Source organism: Procambarus clarkii, chromosome 44 (assembly GCF_040958095.1).
Source record: "Procambarus clarkii isolate CNS0578487 chromosome 44, FALCON_Pclarkii_2.0, whole genome shotgun sequence".
Classification (NCBI taxonomy): Eukaryota; Metazoa; Arthropoda; class Malacostraca; order Decapoda; family Cambaridae; genus Procambarus; species Procambarus clarkii.
Window position 1 is genome coordinate 26,668,920 of NC_091193.1, and position 13,258 is coordinate 26,682,177.

Below are 13,258 nucleotides of genomic sequence, written 5' to 3' on the forward strand. Positions count from 1 at the left end.
CTCATGGGCCAATAGGAGCTGCCTCTCATGGACCAATAGTAGCTGTCTCTCATGGCACAATAGGAGCTGCCTCTCATGGGTCAATAGGAGCTGCCTCTCATGGGCCAATAGGAGCTGCCTCTCATGGCACAATAGGAGCTGCCTCTCATGGCACAATAGGAGCTGCCTCTCATGGGTCAATAGGAGCTGCCTCTCATGGGCCAATAGGAGCTGCCTCTCATGGCACAATTGGAGCTGCCTCTCATGGGCCAATAGGAGCTGCCTCTCATGGCACAATTGGAGCTGCCTCTCATGGCACAATTGGAGCTGCCTCTCATGGCACAATTGGAGCTGCCTCTCATGGCACAATTGGAGCTGCCTCTCATGGCACAATTGGAGCTGCCTCTCATGGGCCAATAGGAGCTGCCTCTCATGGGCCAATAATAGCTGCCTCTCATGGCACAATAGGAGCTGCCTCTCATGGGCCAATAGGAGCTGCCTCTCATGGGCCAATAGGAGCTGCCTCTCATGGCACAATAGGAGCTGCCTCTCATGGGCCAATAATAGCTGCCTCTCATGGCACAATAGGAGCTGCCTCTCATGGGCCAATAGGAGCTGCCTCTCATGGGCCAATAGGAGCTGCCTCTCATGGGCCAATAGGAGCTGCCTCTCATGGGCCAATGAGAAAAAAGCTGAAAAGCTTTTTCGAAAAGCTGATTTTAATAGCCTAAGAAATTTTTTGGGTCAAATTGAAAAGATTGGAAAGTCTTGGGTATGGGGTGTGGGCCGGTCTTGGAGCGAGACATGAACCCAGCGATAGGTGACTTAAATGGGGATTTCGATGTGGATTCAATATATAACTTATTTAAGAATATTCTAAACAAAGCACAGGAACGTAGTATACCATACAAATTGAATAGATCGAATACTAATGACCCAAAGTGGATAACAAAGAATTTGAAGAACCTTATAGGTAAAAAGAGAGCTTGGTACAAAAGGATTAAAAATGGGGAGGTCACTTTAGAACAGGAATTCATACAACTGGTTAGAAATGTTAAAAAAGAGATAAGGAAAGCAAAAAGAAACTATGAAGTTCGCATAGCAGGGCAAGCAAAGACAAATCCTAAAGGGTTTTTTCAGTTATATCGTACGAAGACTAGGGAAAGGATAGGTCCATTAAAAACTGAGACAGGTCAAATAACAGATAGTGATGAAGAGATGAGTAGTATTTTTAATAAATATTTTGTATCTGTATTTACTAAAGAGGAACTTAACAATATGCCTTCAGCCGAACAAGTCTATGTGGGTGGGGACGAGGACAGGTTGACGAGTTTAGCAGTTACCAGGGAGGATGTTCTTAAACAAATAGTAAAACTCAAACCAAACAAATCCCCAGGGCCGGATGAAGTGTTTGCCAGGGTGCTTAAAGAATGCAAAGAGGAGCTTTGTGACCCACTGTCAACCATATTTAATAAATCAATAGAGTCAGGCAGAGTGCCAGAGTTTTGGAAAGTTGCTAATGTGATACCAGTTTTTAAGAAAGGAGATAGATCACTTGCGTCTAACTATCGACCAATTAGCCTAACGTCTATTGTGGGAAAGTTACTCGAATCTATAATAGCAAATAAAATTCGTCTTCATCTTGAAAAACAAAAATTAATAATTGAGTCGCAACATGGTTTTATAAATGGCCGTTCATGTTTAACAAATTTGTTATCTTTTTATTCTAGCATTGTTGAGGCAGTTGATAGTGGTAAGGATTGCGATGTTGTATACCTTGACTTTAGCAAAGCTTTTGATACAGTGCCACATGAAAGACTGATTAAAAAGATAGAGTCTCATGGTATTGGGGGTGCTATATTAAGCTGGATTAGGGCATGGCTATACCAAAGGAAACAGAGAGTTAGTATAAATGGAATCAAGTCAGAGTGGGAAAATGTTGTAAGTGGAGTGCCTCAAGGCTCTGTCCTGGGACCTCTGTTGTTTATAATATATATAAATGATTTAGATTCAGGTTTGAGTAGCAACATTTGCAAATTTGCCGATGATACGAAAATCGGTAGGGAAATTAATTCGGAGGAGGACTCACTATCACTTCAAGTTGATCTAGATAGGGTTTTGAAATGGTCAAAGGATTACAGGTTAAGGGTTTGCTATCCCGGAGCTGGCATTGGTGATATTATAAACAACATGAATGATATTATGGCTGGTAATGGGAACAATCCCATTATTTGCATTAGCGTGGGAGGAAATGATGTTGGTCGAGTCAGGAGTGAGGAACTGATTCAGAGGTATAAAACAGCCATAGAGTTAGTTAGGAGCAAGGGAGGAATCCCGATCATATGTGGCATTCTTCCAAGAAAGGGAGTGGGAAATGAATGGATATCGAGGGCACTTGGTGTCAATTGCCGGCTGGAAAGATATTGCAAATCAAATGCAATATCTTTCATAGACAACTGGGAACACTTCTATGGAAGAAATGAAATGTATGCTCGTGATGGGGTGCATCTATCGAGAGCTGGGGTTGTTGCTGTTGCGAACTCGCTAGAAGAAGTGGTTAGAGGTGTTTGTTTGGGTTTAAACTGTTAGTAGATAGAGGTATGGGAATTGATTTGGAGGAAGGAGGTAATAAAAGTATGTGTTTGTGGGAGAAAGGAATTGGCAAAACGATCAGGGAAAGAGAAGGTCCGCAAAATAACAATTCACTTAGGGTATATTACACTAACAGTAGAAGTCTAAGAAATAAAATTAACGAATTAAATGCTCTTGTCTGCACAGAAAAAATAGATATTATTGCACTTACCGAAACGTGGATGAATGTAGAAAATAGAGAACTATTAGCTGAATATCAAATATATGGATTTAAACTATTTCACACAGATAGATATATTAGACGAGGAGGTGGAGTAGCCATATATGTTAGGGACAATTTGAAATGTAGTCTCAAAGAGGGAATCAAAACAGAGCCACACTCAGAAACTATTTGGATTGAATTAAACGAAAAAGCTAATAATATTATAATAGGAGTAATATATAGGTCACCAAATTTAGACAGAATGGAAGCAAAGCATCTATGGGATGAAATATCTAGAGCATCTAGATCTAACAGTATTTATGTCATGGGTGACTTTAATTTTAGCGGAATAAACTGGTTGAACAAAACAGGGAATAGTGAAGCAGAAGATTTTCTAGAATTAATTGACGATTGCTTTCTTACGCAACACATTAAGGAACCAACACGGGAAAATAATATTTTAGATTTAGTGTTAACTAACAGGGAAACGCAAATTAATGACATCGAAATAGGGAGTGAGCTAGGGAGCAGTGATCACAAAGAAATCAGATTTAGCATAGAATGGAATAGACCAGTAGGAGAAAATTCTGTTAAAGTGCCAGATTTTCGAAAAGCTGATTTTAATAGCCTAAGAAATTTTTTGGGTCAAATTGATTGGAAAGGCTTGGGTATGGGGTGTGGGCCGGTCTTGGAGCGAGACATGAACCCAGCGATAGGTGACTTAAATGGGGATTTCGATGTGGATTCAATATATAACTTATTTAAGAATATTCTAAACAAAGCACAGGAACGTAGTATACCATACAAATTGAATAGATCGTATACTAATGACCCAAAGTGGATAACAAAGAATTTGAAGAACCTTATAGGTAAAAAGAGAGCTTGGTACAAAAGGATTAAAAATGGGGAGGTCACTTTAGAACAGGAATTCGTACAACTGGTTAGAAATGTTAAAAAAGAGATAAGGAAAGCAAAAAGAAACTATGAAGTTCGCATAGCAGGGCAAGCAAAGACAAATCCTAAAGGGTTTTTTCAGTTATATCGTACTAAGACTAGGGAAAGGATAGGTCCATTAAAAACTGAGACAGGTCAAATAACAGATAGTGATGAAGAGATGAGTAGTATTTTTAATAAATATTTTGTATCTGTATTTACTAAAGAAGAACTTAACAATATGCCTTCAGCCGAACAAGTCTATGTGGGTGGGGACGAGGACAGGTTGACGAGTTTAGCAGTTACCAGGGAGGATGTTCTTAAACAAATAGTAAAACTCAAACCAAACAAATCCCCAGGGCCGGATGAAGTGTTTGCTAGGGTGCTTAAAGAATGCAAAGAGGAGCTTTGTGACCCACTGTCAACTATATTTAATAAATCAATAGAGTCAGGCAGAGTGCCAGAGTTTTGGAAAGTTGCTAATGTGATACCAGTTTTTAAGAAAGGAGATAGATCACTTGCGTCTAACTATCGACCAATTAGCCTAACGTCTATTGTGGGAAAGTTACTCGAATCTATAATAGCAAATAAAATTCGTCTTCATCTTGAAAAACATAAATTAATAATTGAGTCGCAACATGGTTTTATAAATGGCCGTTCATGTTTAACAAATTTGTTATCTTTTTATTCTAGCATTGTTGAGGCAGTTGATAGTGGTAAGGATTGCGATGTTGTATACCTTGACTTTAGCAAAGCTTTTGATACAGTGCCACATGAAAGACTGATTAAAAAAATAGAGTCTCATGGTATTGGGGGTGCTATATTAAGCTGGATTAGGGCATGGCTATACCAAAGGAAACAGAGAGTTAGTATAAATGGAATCAAGTCAGAGTGGGAAAATGTTGTAAGTGGAGTGCCTCAAGGCTCTGTCCTGGGACCTCTGTTGTTTATAATATATATAAATGATTTAGATTCAGGTTTGAGTAGCAACATTTGCAAATTTGCCGATGATACGAAAATCGGTAGGGAAATTAATTCGGAGGAGGACTCACTATCACTTCAAGTTGATCTAGATAGGGTTTTGAAATGGTCAAAGGATTGGCAGATGCAGTTTAATGCTGATAAATGTAAAGTTCTGAGGTTAGGTAATGATGATAGAGTTACAAGATACGAGCTAGATGGTGTTGTGATTGCGAAGTCGGATTGCGAAAGGGATCTGGGAGTTATGATTAGTAAGAATTTAAAACAAAAGGATCAATGCATAAATGTTCGTAATAAGGCAAATCGGACACTTGGATTTATTAATCGCAGCGTTAGTAACAAGACACCTGGTGTGGTTCTCAAGCTATATCTTGCTCTAGTTAGGCCCCATTTAGATTATGCAGTTCAGTTTTGGTCGCCATATTATAGAATGGATATAAATTCACTTGAACGTGTCCAGCGTAGGATGACTAAGTTAATTCCCCAAATTAGAAATCTTTCATATGAAGAAAGATTAACAAAGCTTAAGTTGCATTCACTGGAAAGGCGAAGAGTTAGGGGTGACATGATAGAGGTTTACAAGTGGATGAATGGACATAACCGGGGGGATATTAATAGGGTATTAAAAGTATCAACACAGGACAGAACACGAAACAATGGATATAAATTGGATAAGTTTAGATTTAGGAAAGACTTGGGTAAATACTGGTTCAGTAACAGGGTTGTTGATTTGTGGAACCAATTGCCGCGTAACATTGTGGAGGTGGGGTCCCTCGATTGTTTCAAGCACGGGTTGGACAAGTATATGAGTGGGATTGGGTGGTTATAGAATAGGAGCTGCCTCGTATGGGCCAATAGGCCTTCTGCAGTTACCTTTGTTCTTATGTTCTTATGTTCTTAATAATAGCTGCCTCTCATGGGCCAATAGTAGCTGCCTCTCATGGGCCAATAGGAGCTGCCTCTCATGGGCCAATAATAGCTGCCTCTCATGGGCCAATAGGTGTTTTGTAGAATCCTAACTTTTTATGTTATGAGAAAACTTTAGGAGCCACTAGGACGGGGATGAAGCAGCGTGCCGGGTGTCCCCAGACGCGCTCCTTAACCCCCGGACCATGACATGCTCAAAAGTTACACAACACTATGGAGTCTTGGAGGCACCGAGGAGGTGCCCAGTCCATATTTACATATCTCCCTCACACACTTTGGTGAAGGTAACGGACGTTCGAGTCCACCATTCAACTCCAAAGATTTTCTTATTGACATATAACCGTACTGCTATTTCATTGCCTTGTGTTATGTCCCCTGGCAGGCGTGCGGGCGTGCGACGATGAGTGTGGGCGGCTCCTCCTGCTCCAGACTGGTGGTGATGGTGGTGTTGACAGTGGCACTCCTGGTGGGCGTGGCCCTCAGCGCCCCGCCCTCCCCAACAGGTGAGAGTCATCAACAGTGTGTTAGTCCTACTGTCCTCCCGCCGGGTGAGGACGCTGGCGTCTAGTGAGGCCCGTGTCTAGTACTGATGTTCAGCCCTGAGGTGTTTGTTGTCTTGGTAATGTGCTCCATAACATTCAGCAGTGTCGCCACTCAGTATAACTGTGGGAATTAATGTGTAAAGTCAAATATTTAACATTTATCATTACTATTCCCATTAGTAAGGAAAACCTTTAAGGAGTTATATGTGTTTTCTCTCTCTCTGTCTCTCCCTCTGGTGAGCTATACATTGAGCGCCAAGTCTCCCCACAGCCAGCAAGCGTTCAGCGGAGGACATCCAGTTCGGTAACCAGCAGAACCCTCCAGTGAGTCTCCTCGATGACAACGCCCTTCCCGGAGCCTTCCCTTCCAGCGAGAATAGTGGTAAGGGTTACTACAATTGTGGCTGGTGCCTTGCGCCTGCCGGCTGCTATTGGCACGTGTTTGAGGCTACAGGCAGTTGTTTGCTATTGACAGCAGTTGCTTTTAGGGGCTACACCAGCAGCTACATTACGCCAGCAGCAGTTGCTTGGGGCCTGATGAATGCTAACTGTTACGGCCTCAATGGGTCGCAACCGGGTTCTTTGCTGGTGGAACTAAAGTTCTGGTATCCGGCCCTAAGTTAGTAGTGGCTTTCAAGGAGTGAGCTCAGTAATGCAAGTAAAACACAATGGGGGAGGTGCATTGAATACGACACGTCATCAATTATCAATATATTCACATATAATCACTTTCCCATCACCTCATATATAATCCTAAAGGAAGTATTACTACACTTAATATATACACAAGTGTCTCTCTCATAGGACACTAAACGCTCCTCGATGCTCAATCGATGCAGTCTTGTCAGCTACCGTGTTTCCTCAACAGACAGTACCGTCCTCAACCAGTACTGGGAAACACCAACGAGTCTACCCTAGCCACGGGCCAGCCAAAACACAGTCTCACTAGGTGCTCTTCGTGCACGCCCACAATCACTCTCCAGCCTGGTGCTGGCAGAGAAAATCAGCCTCGGGCTGCTGGGCCTCTTCACGTACAAATATAAGAGTACAAATACAAATACTGGCAGGAGCTTCTTGCAACTCACTGGTTACACTCCTCCGTAGCACCTTACTGTCAGTCGTCTCTTCCGCTAGCCAGTCCCAGGTATGGTGAATTCTGTCACTGCCACGTCACAGGCAGACAGTAGAACACTACACAGTTCTTCTCCGGCGGCGGCTCACTGCTTCCGTAAAGCAGAATGGAGTAGATAGCTATTGGCTGCCCTGGGTAGACTGACTGTCCTCGTACCACAGCAGCCCTACGTCGACTCTGTGGATACAGACACGTCATCAGTACACTGGTCAGTACATGGGACACTAGGAAACTTCACTTACGTACTCTGACATAGACATACAATTCCTCCTATAAATGATGGCGCTGATTTTCTAGGTGCCACCTCGTCAGAGGTCAGCACCAGCGACCTCTCGAGCTGACTAGGACAGGAATCTAGCGCCTCTTGCTGGTATAATCCTGTCACCACTAGATGGCGTCGTCCAATTTGTGGGGGTTTCAGGAGCAGACTCACAGATGGCATTGACGTCGCTGCTCCGTGCTCCGACGATGGAATCGGGTTTGTAACACAAACGTAATGCTGTAATAATTGTATTCTTGCTTCGACTGAATTTCTCTAGGAAGTACAGTTGACTTCCTACAGTACAGGTGTACACGGTCATATGTGAACTTCCCTAGCAGTACTTGCTGGACCGAGGTGTAACTCCCGGGCCCCTGCCTTACCCAACTGTAGCTCATGTAGTGCGACGAGTCCTGACCCAGTGGACGTTTGTTCTATTTCCTGGACATGTTCTTGATAGTTACTACTAGCTACTACTGGAGGCTACTGGTGCTCCTAGCTACTACTGGAGGCTACTGGGTGCTCCTAGCTACTACTGGAGGCTACTGGGTGCTCCTAGCTACTACTGGAGGCTACTGGGTGCTCCTAGCTACTACTGGAGGCTACTGTGTGCTCCTAGCTACTACTGGAGGCTACTGTGTGCTCCTAGCTACTACTGGAGGCTACTGTGTGCTCCTAGCTACTACTGGAGGCTACTGTGTGCTCCTAGCTACTACTGGAGGCTACTGGGTGCTCCTAGCTACTACTGGAGGCTACTGTGTGCTCCTAGCTACTACTGGAGGCTACTGTGTGCTCCTAGCTACTACTGGAGGCTACTGTGTGCTCCTAGCTACTACTGGAGGCTACTGTGTGCTTCTAGCTACTACTGGAGGCTACTGTGTGCTCCTAGCTACTACTTGAGGCTACTGGGTGCTCCTAGCTACTACTGGAGGCTACTGGGTGCTCCTAGCTACTACTGGAGGTTACTGGGTGCTCCTAGCTACTACTGGAGGCTACTGTGTGCTCCTAGCTACTACTGGAGACTACAGTGTGCTCCTAGCTACTACTGGAGACTACAGTGTGCTCCTAGCTACTACTGGAGACTACAGTGTGCTTCTAGCTACTACTGGAGGCTACTGTGTGCTCCTAGCTACTACTGGAGGCTACAGTGTGCTCCTAGCTACTACTGGAGGCTACTGTGTGCTCCTAGCTACTACTGGAGGCTACAGTGTGCTCCTAGCTACTACTGGAGGCTACTGTGTGCTCCTAGCTACTACTGGAGGCTACTGTGTGCTCCTAGCTACTACTGGAGGCTACTGTGTGCTCCTAGCTACTACTGGAGGCTACTGTGTGCTCCTAGCTACTACTGGAGACTAGTGGCTGCTAATAATGGTGCTGAGGACTACTGATTCTTCATGAGGATTACTAGGGGCTATTGAAGGTGTCTAGGGACTATTGACCTCTTTGAGGATACGTGAGGCGTTAGTGAGGACTCTTAAAGACTACTGGAGACAGCTGGGGACTATTGCATGGTGGTGTTGGGGCTGCTTGGGGCTACTGAGGACAGTTGAAGGCTAGTAAGGGCAAATGGGAACTAGTAAAAGCTCCTAGGAACTAGTGAAGGATACCTGGGATATGTTGTCCTCCACTGGTTATCACTTGGCTCGTGCCTGGCACAGGAATAACTAATACCTAGGCCCATCACGCTCTTATGTTCAAGAGCGTGATCCCCAACACCCCGTGAGGTACTTCAGCAGGCACCAGTAACACCCCGTGAGGTACTTCAGCAGGCACCAGTAACACCCCGTGAGGTACTTCAGCAGGCACCAGTAACACCCCGTGAGGTACTTCAGCAGGCTCCAGTAACACCCCGTGAGGTACTTCAGCAGGCACCAGTAACACCCCGTGAGGTACTTCAGCAGGCTCCAGTAACACCCCGTGAGGTGCTTCAGCAGGCACCAGTAACACCCCGTGAGGTGCTTCAGCAGGCTCCAGTAAGGAATATTCAGGGACACAAAACTAGGAACAAAAGTTTAACTTATAATTGTGTATAGGACAAATGATTTTAATATGGGCTAATTGATCACAATCGACTATATAAACACAGAATGGCATATACACAAGAAGAGTAAGGGGGGCATGATCACAACCTACAAAATCCTCAGGGGAATCGACCGGGTAAACAAGGATGAACTATTCAACACTGGTGGGACGCGAACAAGGGGACACAGGTGGAAGCTGAGTACCCAAATGAGCCACAGAGACGTTAGAAAAAACTTTTTCAGTGTCAGAGTAGTTAGTAAATGGAATGCATTAGGAAGTGATGTGGTGGAGGCTGACTCCATACACAGTTTCAAATGTAGATATGATAGAGCCCAATAGGCTCAGGAATCTGTACACCAGTTGATTGACGGTTGAGAGGCGGGACCAAAGAGCCAGAGCTCAACCCCCGCAAGCACAATTAGGTGAGTACAATTAGTTGAGTACACGTATCAGTATTATTAGAATGCCAGACTAATTAAACACCTTACGGTTATGAACACAACCATACACAACTTAACTGACTCAGATATGTTATCAGCAGACCTCTCTACTTGCTACTGAGTGTACCAGCCACGTCGCTCCTCTCCACACACACGAATGTCTCCCTCACCTCCAAGTTGCTACTTCAGATATTATTCAAATTCAAATTCAAATGTTTATTCAGGTAAAGTACATACATACAAGGTGTGATACAAACATTGATGGATTTATAGATAGAGCTAGTACATATAATGACTAAAGCCACTATTACGCAAAGCGTTTCGGTCAGGAAAAACACTAAAGACTAAAACTTAATACTAATTAAGATTAAAGTATAAATTGCGTTGAGAAAATAAAAAAATAAAAAAAGAGGGGAACATGGCAGAAAAATAGCAAATATACAATTTGGTCAACAAACAGCATTGTTTAAAATAACAGACAGTGGTTGACATTATAGGGGTAAGGTAGGTTACAGGGAGTTAATTAGGTAGTGTTTAGTTTTTATCTTAAACTGGTTGGGAGAGGTACAGTCTTTAACATGGTTGGGAAGGTCATTCCACGTTCTGGGTCCCTTGATTTGTAGAGCATTTCTAGTTTTTCATACTCTTGGAATATAAAATAGGTATTTGTTTCTGGTGTGGTGCTCATGGGTTCTGTTACAACCTTCTAGGAAGGTTTTAAGGTCAGGATTGACATTACAGTTCAGCGTTTTATATATATATAATACACATGAGAGGATGTGCAGTGACTTAATATCTAACGTATTCAGAGATTTGAGTAGGGGTACCGAGTGATGTCTGGGGCCAGAGTTGGATATTGTCCTAATAGCAGCTTTGTGTTGGGTAATTAGAGGACGTAAATGATTTTGGGTAATAGAACCCCAAGCACAAATACCATAGCTGAGATATAATGGGCAGGGCGAGGTACATAATATCTGATACTTCGAAAGAATGCCAACAGTTTTTGAAACTTTTTTGATATATCTAGAATGTGTCCCTGGAAATTCAGCTTGTTGCAATGAGAACGCCAAGGAATTTGCCCTCTACTTTGCTACAAATTTGGGTATTGTTTATCCTGAGATTTATTTGATTTGAGGATTTATTGCCAAACAAAATATAAAAAGTTTTGTCAATGTGGAGGGTGAGTTTGTTGGCAGTTAGCCAAAGATGGACTTTATTTAACTCAGTATTCACTGTGGCATTTAGAGCAAGGGGGTCAGGACTGGAGTAAATGAAGGTTGTGTCGTCAGCAAATAGAATTGGTTTGAGGTGTTGGGAGGCATTTGGAAGGTCATTAATGTAGATGAGAATGAGGAGAGGGCCAAGTATGCTGTCCTATGGAACACCAATGTTGATCGGTAGGGTGGGAGAAATTGAATTATTCACAGAAACGTACTGGAGCCTGTCAGTAAGGTAAGATTTAAGATATTGCAGGGAGTGTCCTCTGACTCCATAATGATGTAATTTAAGAAGAAGGTTTTGGTGGTTGACAGTGACAAAAGCCTTACACAGGTCCACAAATAACCCAACAGGGAATTTATTTTTATCAAGAGCTGCATGTATCAAGTTAATCATACTAATAAGTGTATCGTTAGTGCTTTTTTTTTTGGGTCTGAAGCCATATTGACAAGAGCTAAGAATATTGTGTTTGGCTAGATAAGAGTAAAGCTGCTTGTAGATTAGTTTTCAATTAGTTAGTTTATTAGTTTCATTTCAATTACATACTTCATACGAAAGTAATCACTCTCAAACAGACACAAACATTGTAACATAATAATATATACATTCTGGTATTATAACTGAAAACATAACATTCTTAAATGACTAAAATAAACAATTATTTTATAATAAGGATACAACAAGTTGGCAACACCACACTGGTGGACTCATCCCTCCTCACACAGACACACTACGCTTCCTGAACCAAACCTGGACCTAGATTCACGAAGCTCCATGTATTTCTTCGTAAGTATGTGTGCTACGAAGGTTCCTAAGTACCGGTTAAACACTTTCGCTCGGTGACGACTCAGCATTGAGTCCTCCGTAAAACAGGGGCAAGTCCGACGAGGACTCAGCGTTGAGTCCTCCGTGCGGCAACAGTAGCGGCGTTTTCGGGAATTTGTTGCTGCGGTTTGGACATTATATGCTTATACTCTTGTAGTGAATCTCATTGCGAATACATTGATACCAAAATGAAAGTCCTAGGATCAGAATTGAGGTAACAAAGTTGAAAACAGAATATCCATTTTATTGCTCTTTATTAGTGCTCACGGGGGTAACGCTCTGTCACTTTCCCTGCTTGTTGTGGATGGTACGCCGGGCTTGTGGACTTTATATTTGCATACTCTTGTAGGGAATTCTATTGCGAACACAATGATACCAAAATGAAAGACTTAAGACGAGAATTGAGATGTCCAAAGTGAAGAGTGTACACATTTTATTACTCTGGCTCGCTCCCGGGTAACACGCTCTCACTTTCTCGCCGGGCTTTTGGGCTTTATATGCATTTAATCATGTAGAGAATTCTATTGCGAACACATAAATACAAAATTGAAAAACCTAGGACGAGATTTGAGATGACAAAGCTGAAAAGAGTATGCACTTTTCATAGTGAGAATTGCCTTGGGGTGGCGCAGCGCTCTCTTTCTTGTAACCCCGGCCTGTTTTCATCATGTCGGCGGGTGGAGATCGCTGCTGTTTTTTATATTATATGCATATAGGCCTGTTGGGAATTCTATTGTGAACACATTGATACCAAAATGAAAGTCCTAGGACGAGAATTGAGTTGACAAAACTGAAAAGAGTGTAAACATTTTATCACTGTTGTGCACTCCCGGGTAACTTTCTCTGTTAGTTGCGGATGGTAAGCCGGATGTTTGGAGTTTATATGCATTTAGTCCTGTAGAGAATTCTTTTGCGAACATATTGATACCAAATTGAATATCTTAGGACGAGAATTGAGCTGACAAAGTTGAAAAGATTATACACTTTTCAGAATTTACCTCGCTCTCCTGCGGAACGCCCAAGCCCACCTGGGGTAGTGGGGAGGTCCCGCACCTGGTGAGCGAAAGTGAATGCCCCAAAGAGCGATTTAGAGAAGTGTACGTTGGAAGATTTTTAAGTACAGTACAGTAGTTCACTTAGATCTCGCTAGATGTCACAAAGGCTCTTAGTTTGGCCAGTCAGAGAGAAGGTAACTTTTTCAACTTA

General features: G+C 42.9%; 1 protein-coding gene across 1 annotated transcript in view; it reads left to right on the plus strand.

The window, feature by feature from the left end:
• LOC123753213 (uncharacterized) overlaps positions 1-13,258 on the plus strand; it is a gene marked incomplete in the record, with an annotated part of 72,143 nt that overhangs the window by 34,785 nt on the left and 24,100 nt on the right. Inside the window, 2 exon segments of the mRNA XM_069300859.1 lie at positions 5,997-6,117; positions 6,428-6,538. Coding sequence (XP_069156960.1) covers positions 6,015-6,117; positions 6,428-6,538 — 214 coding nt within the window.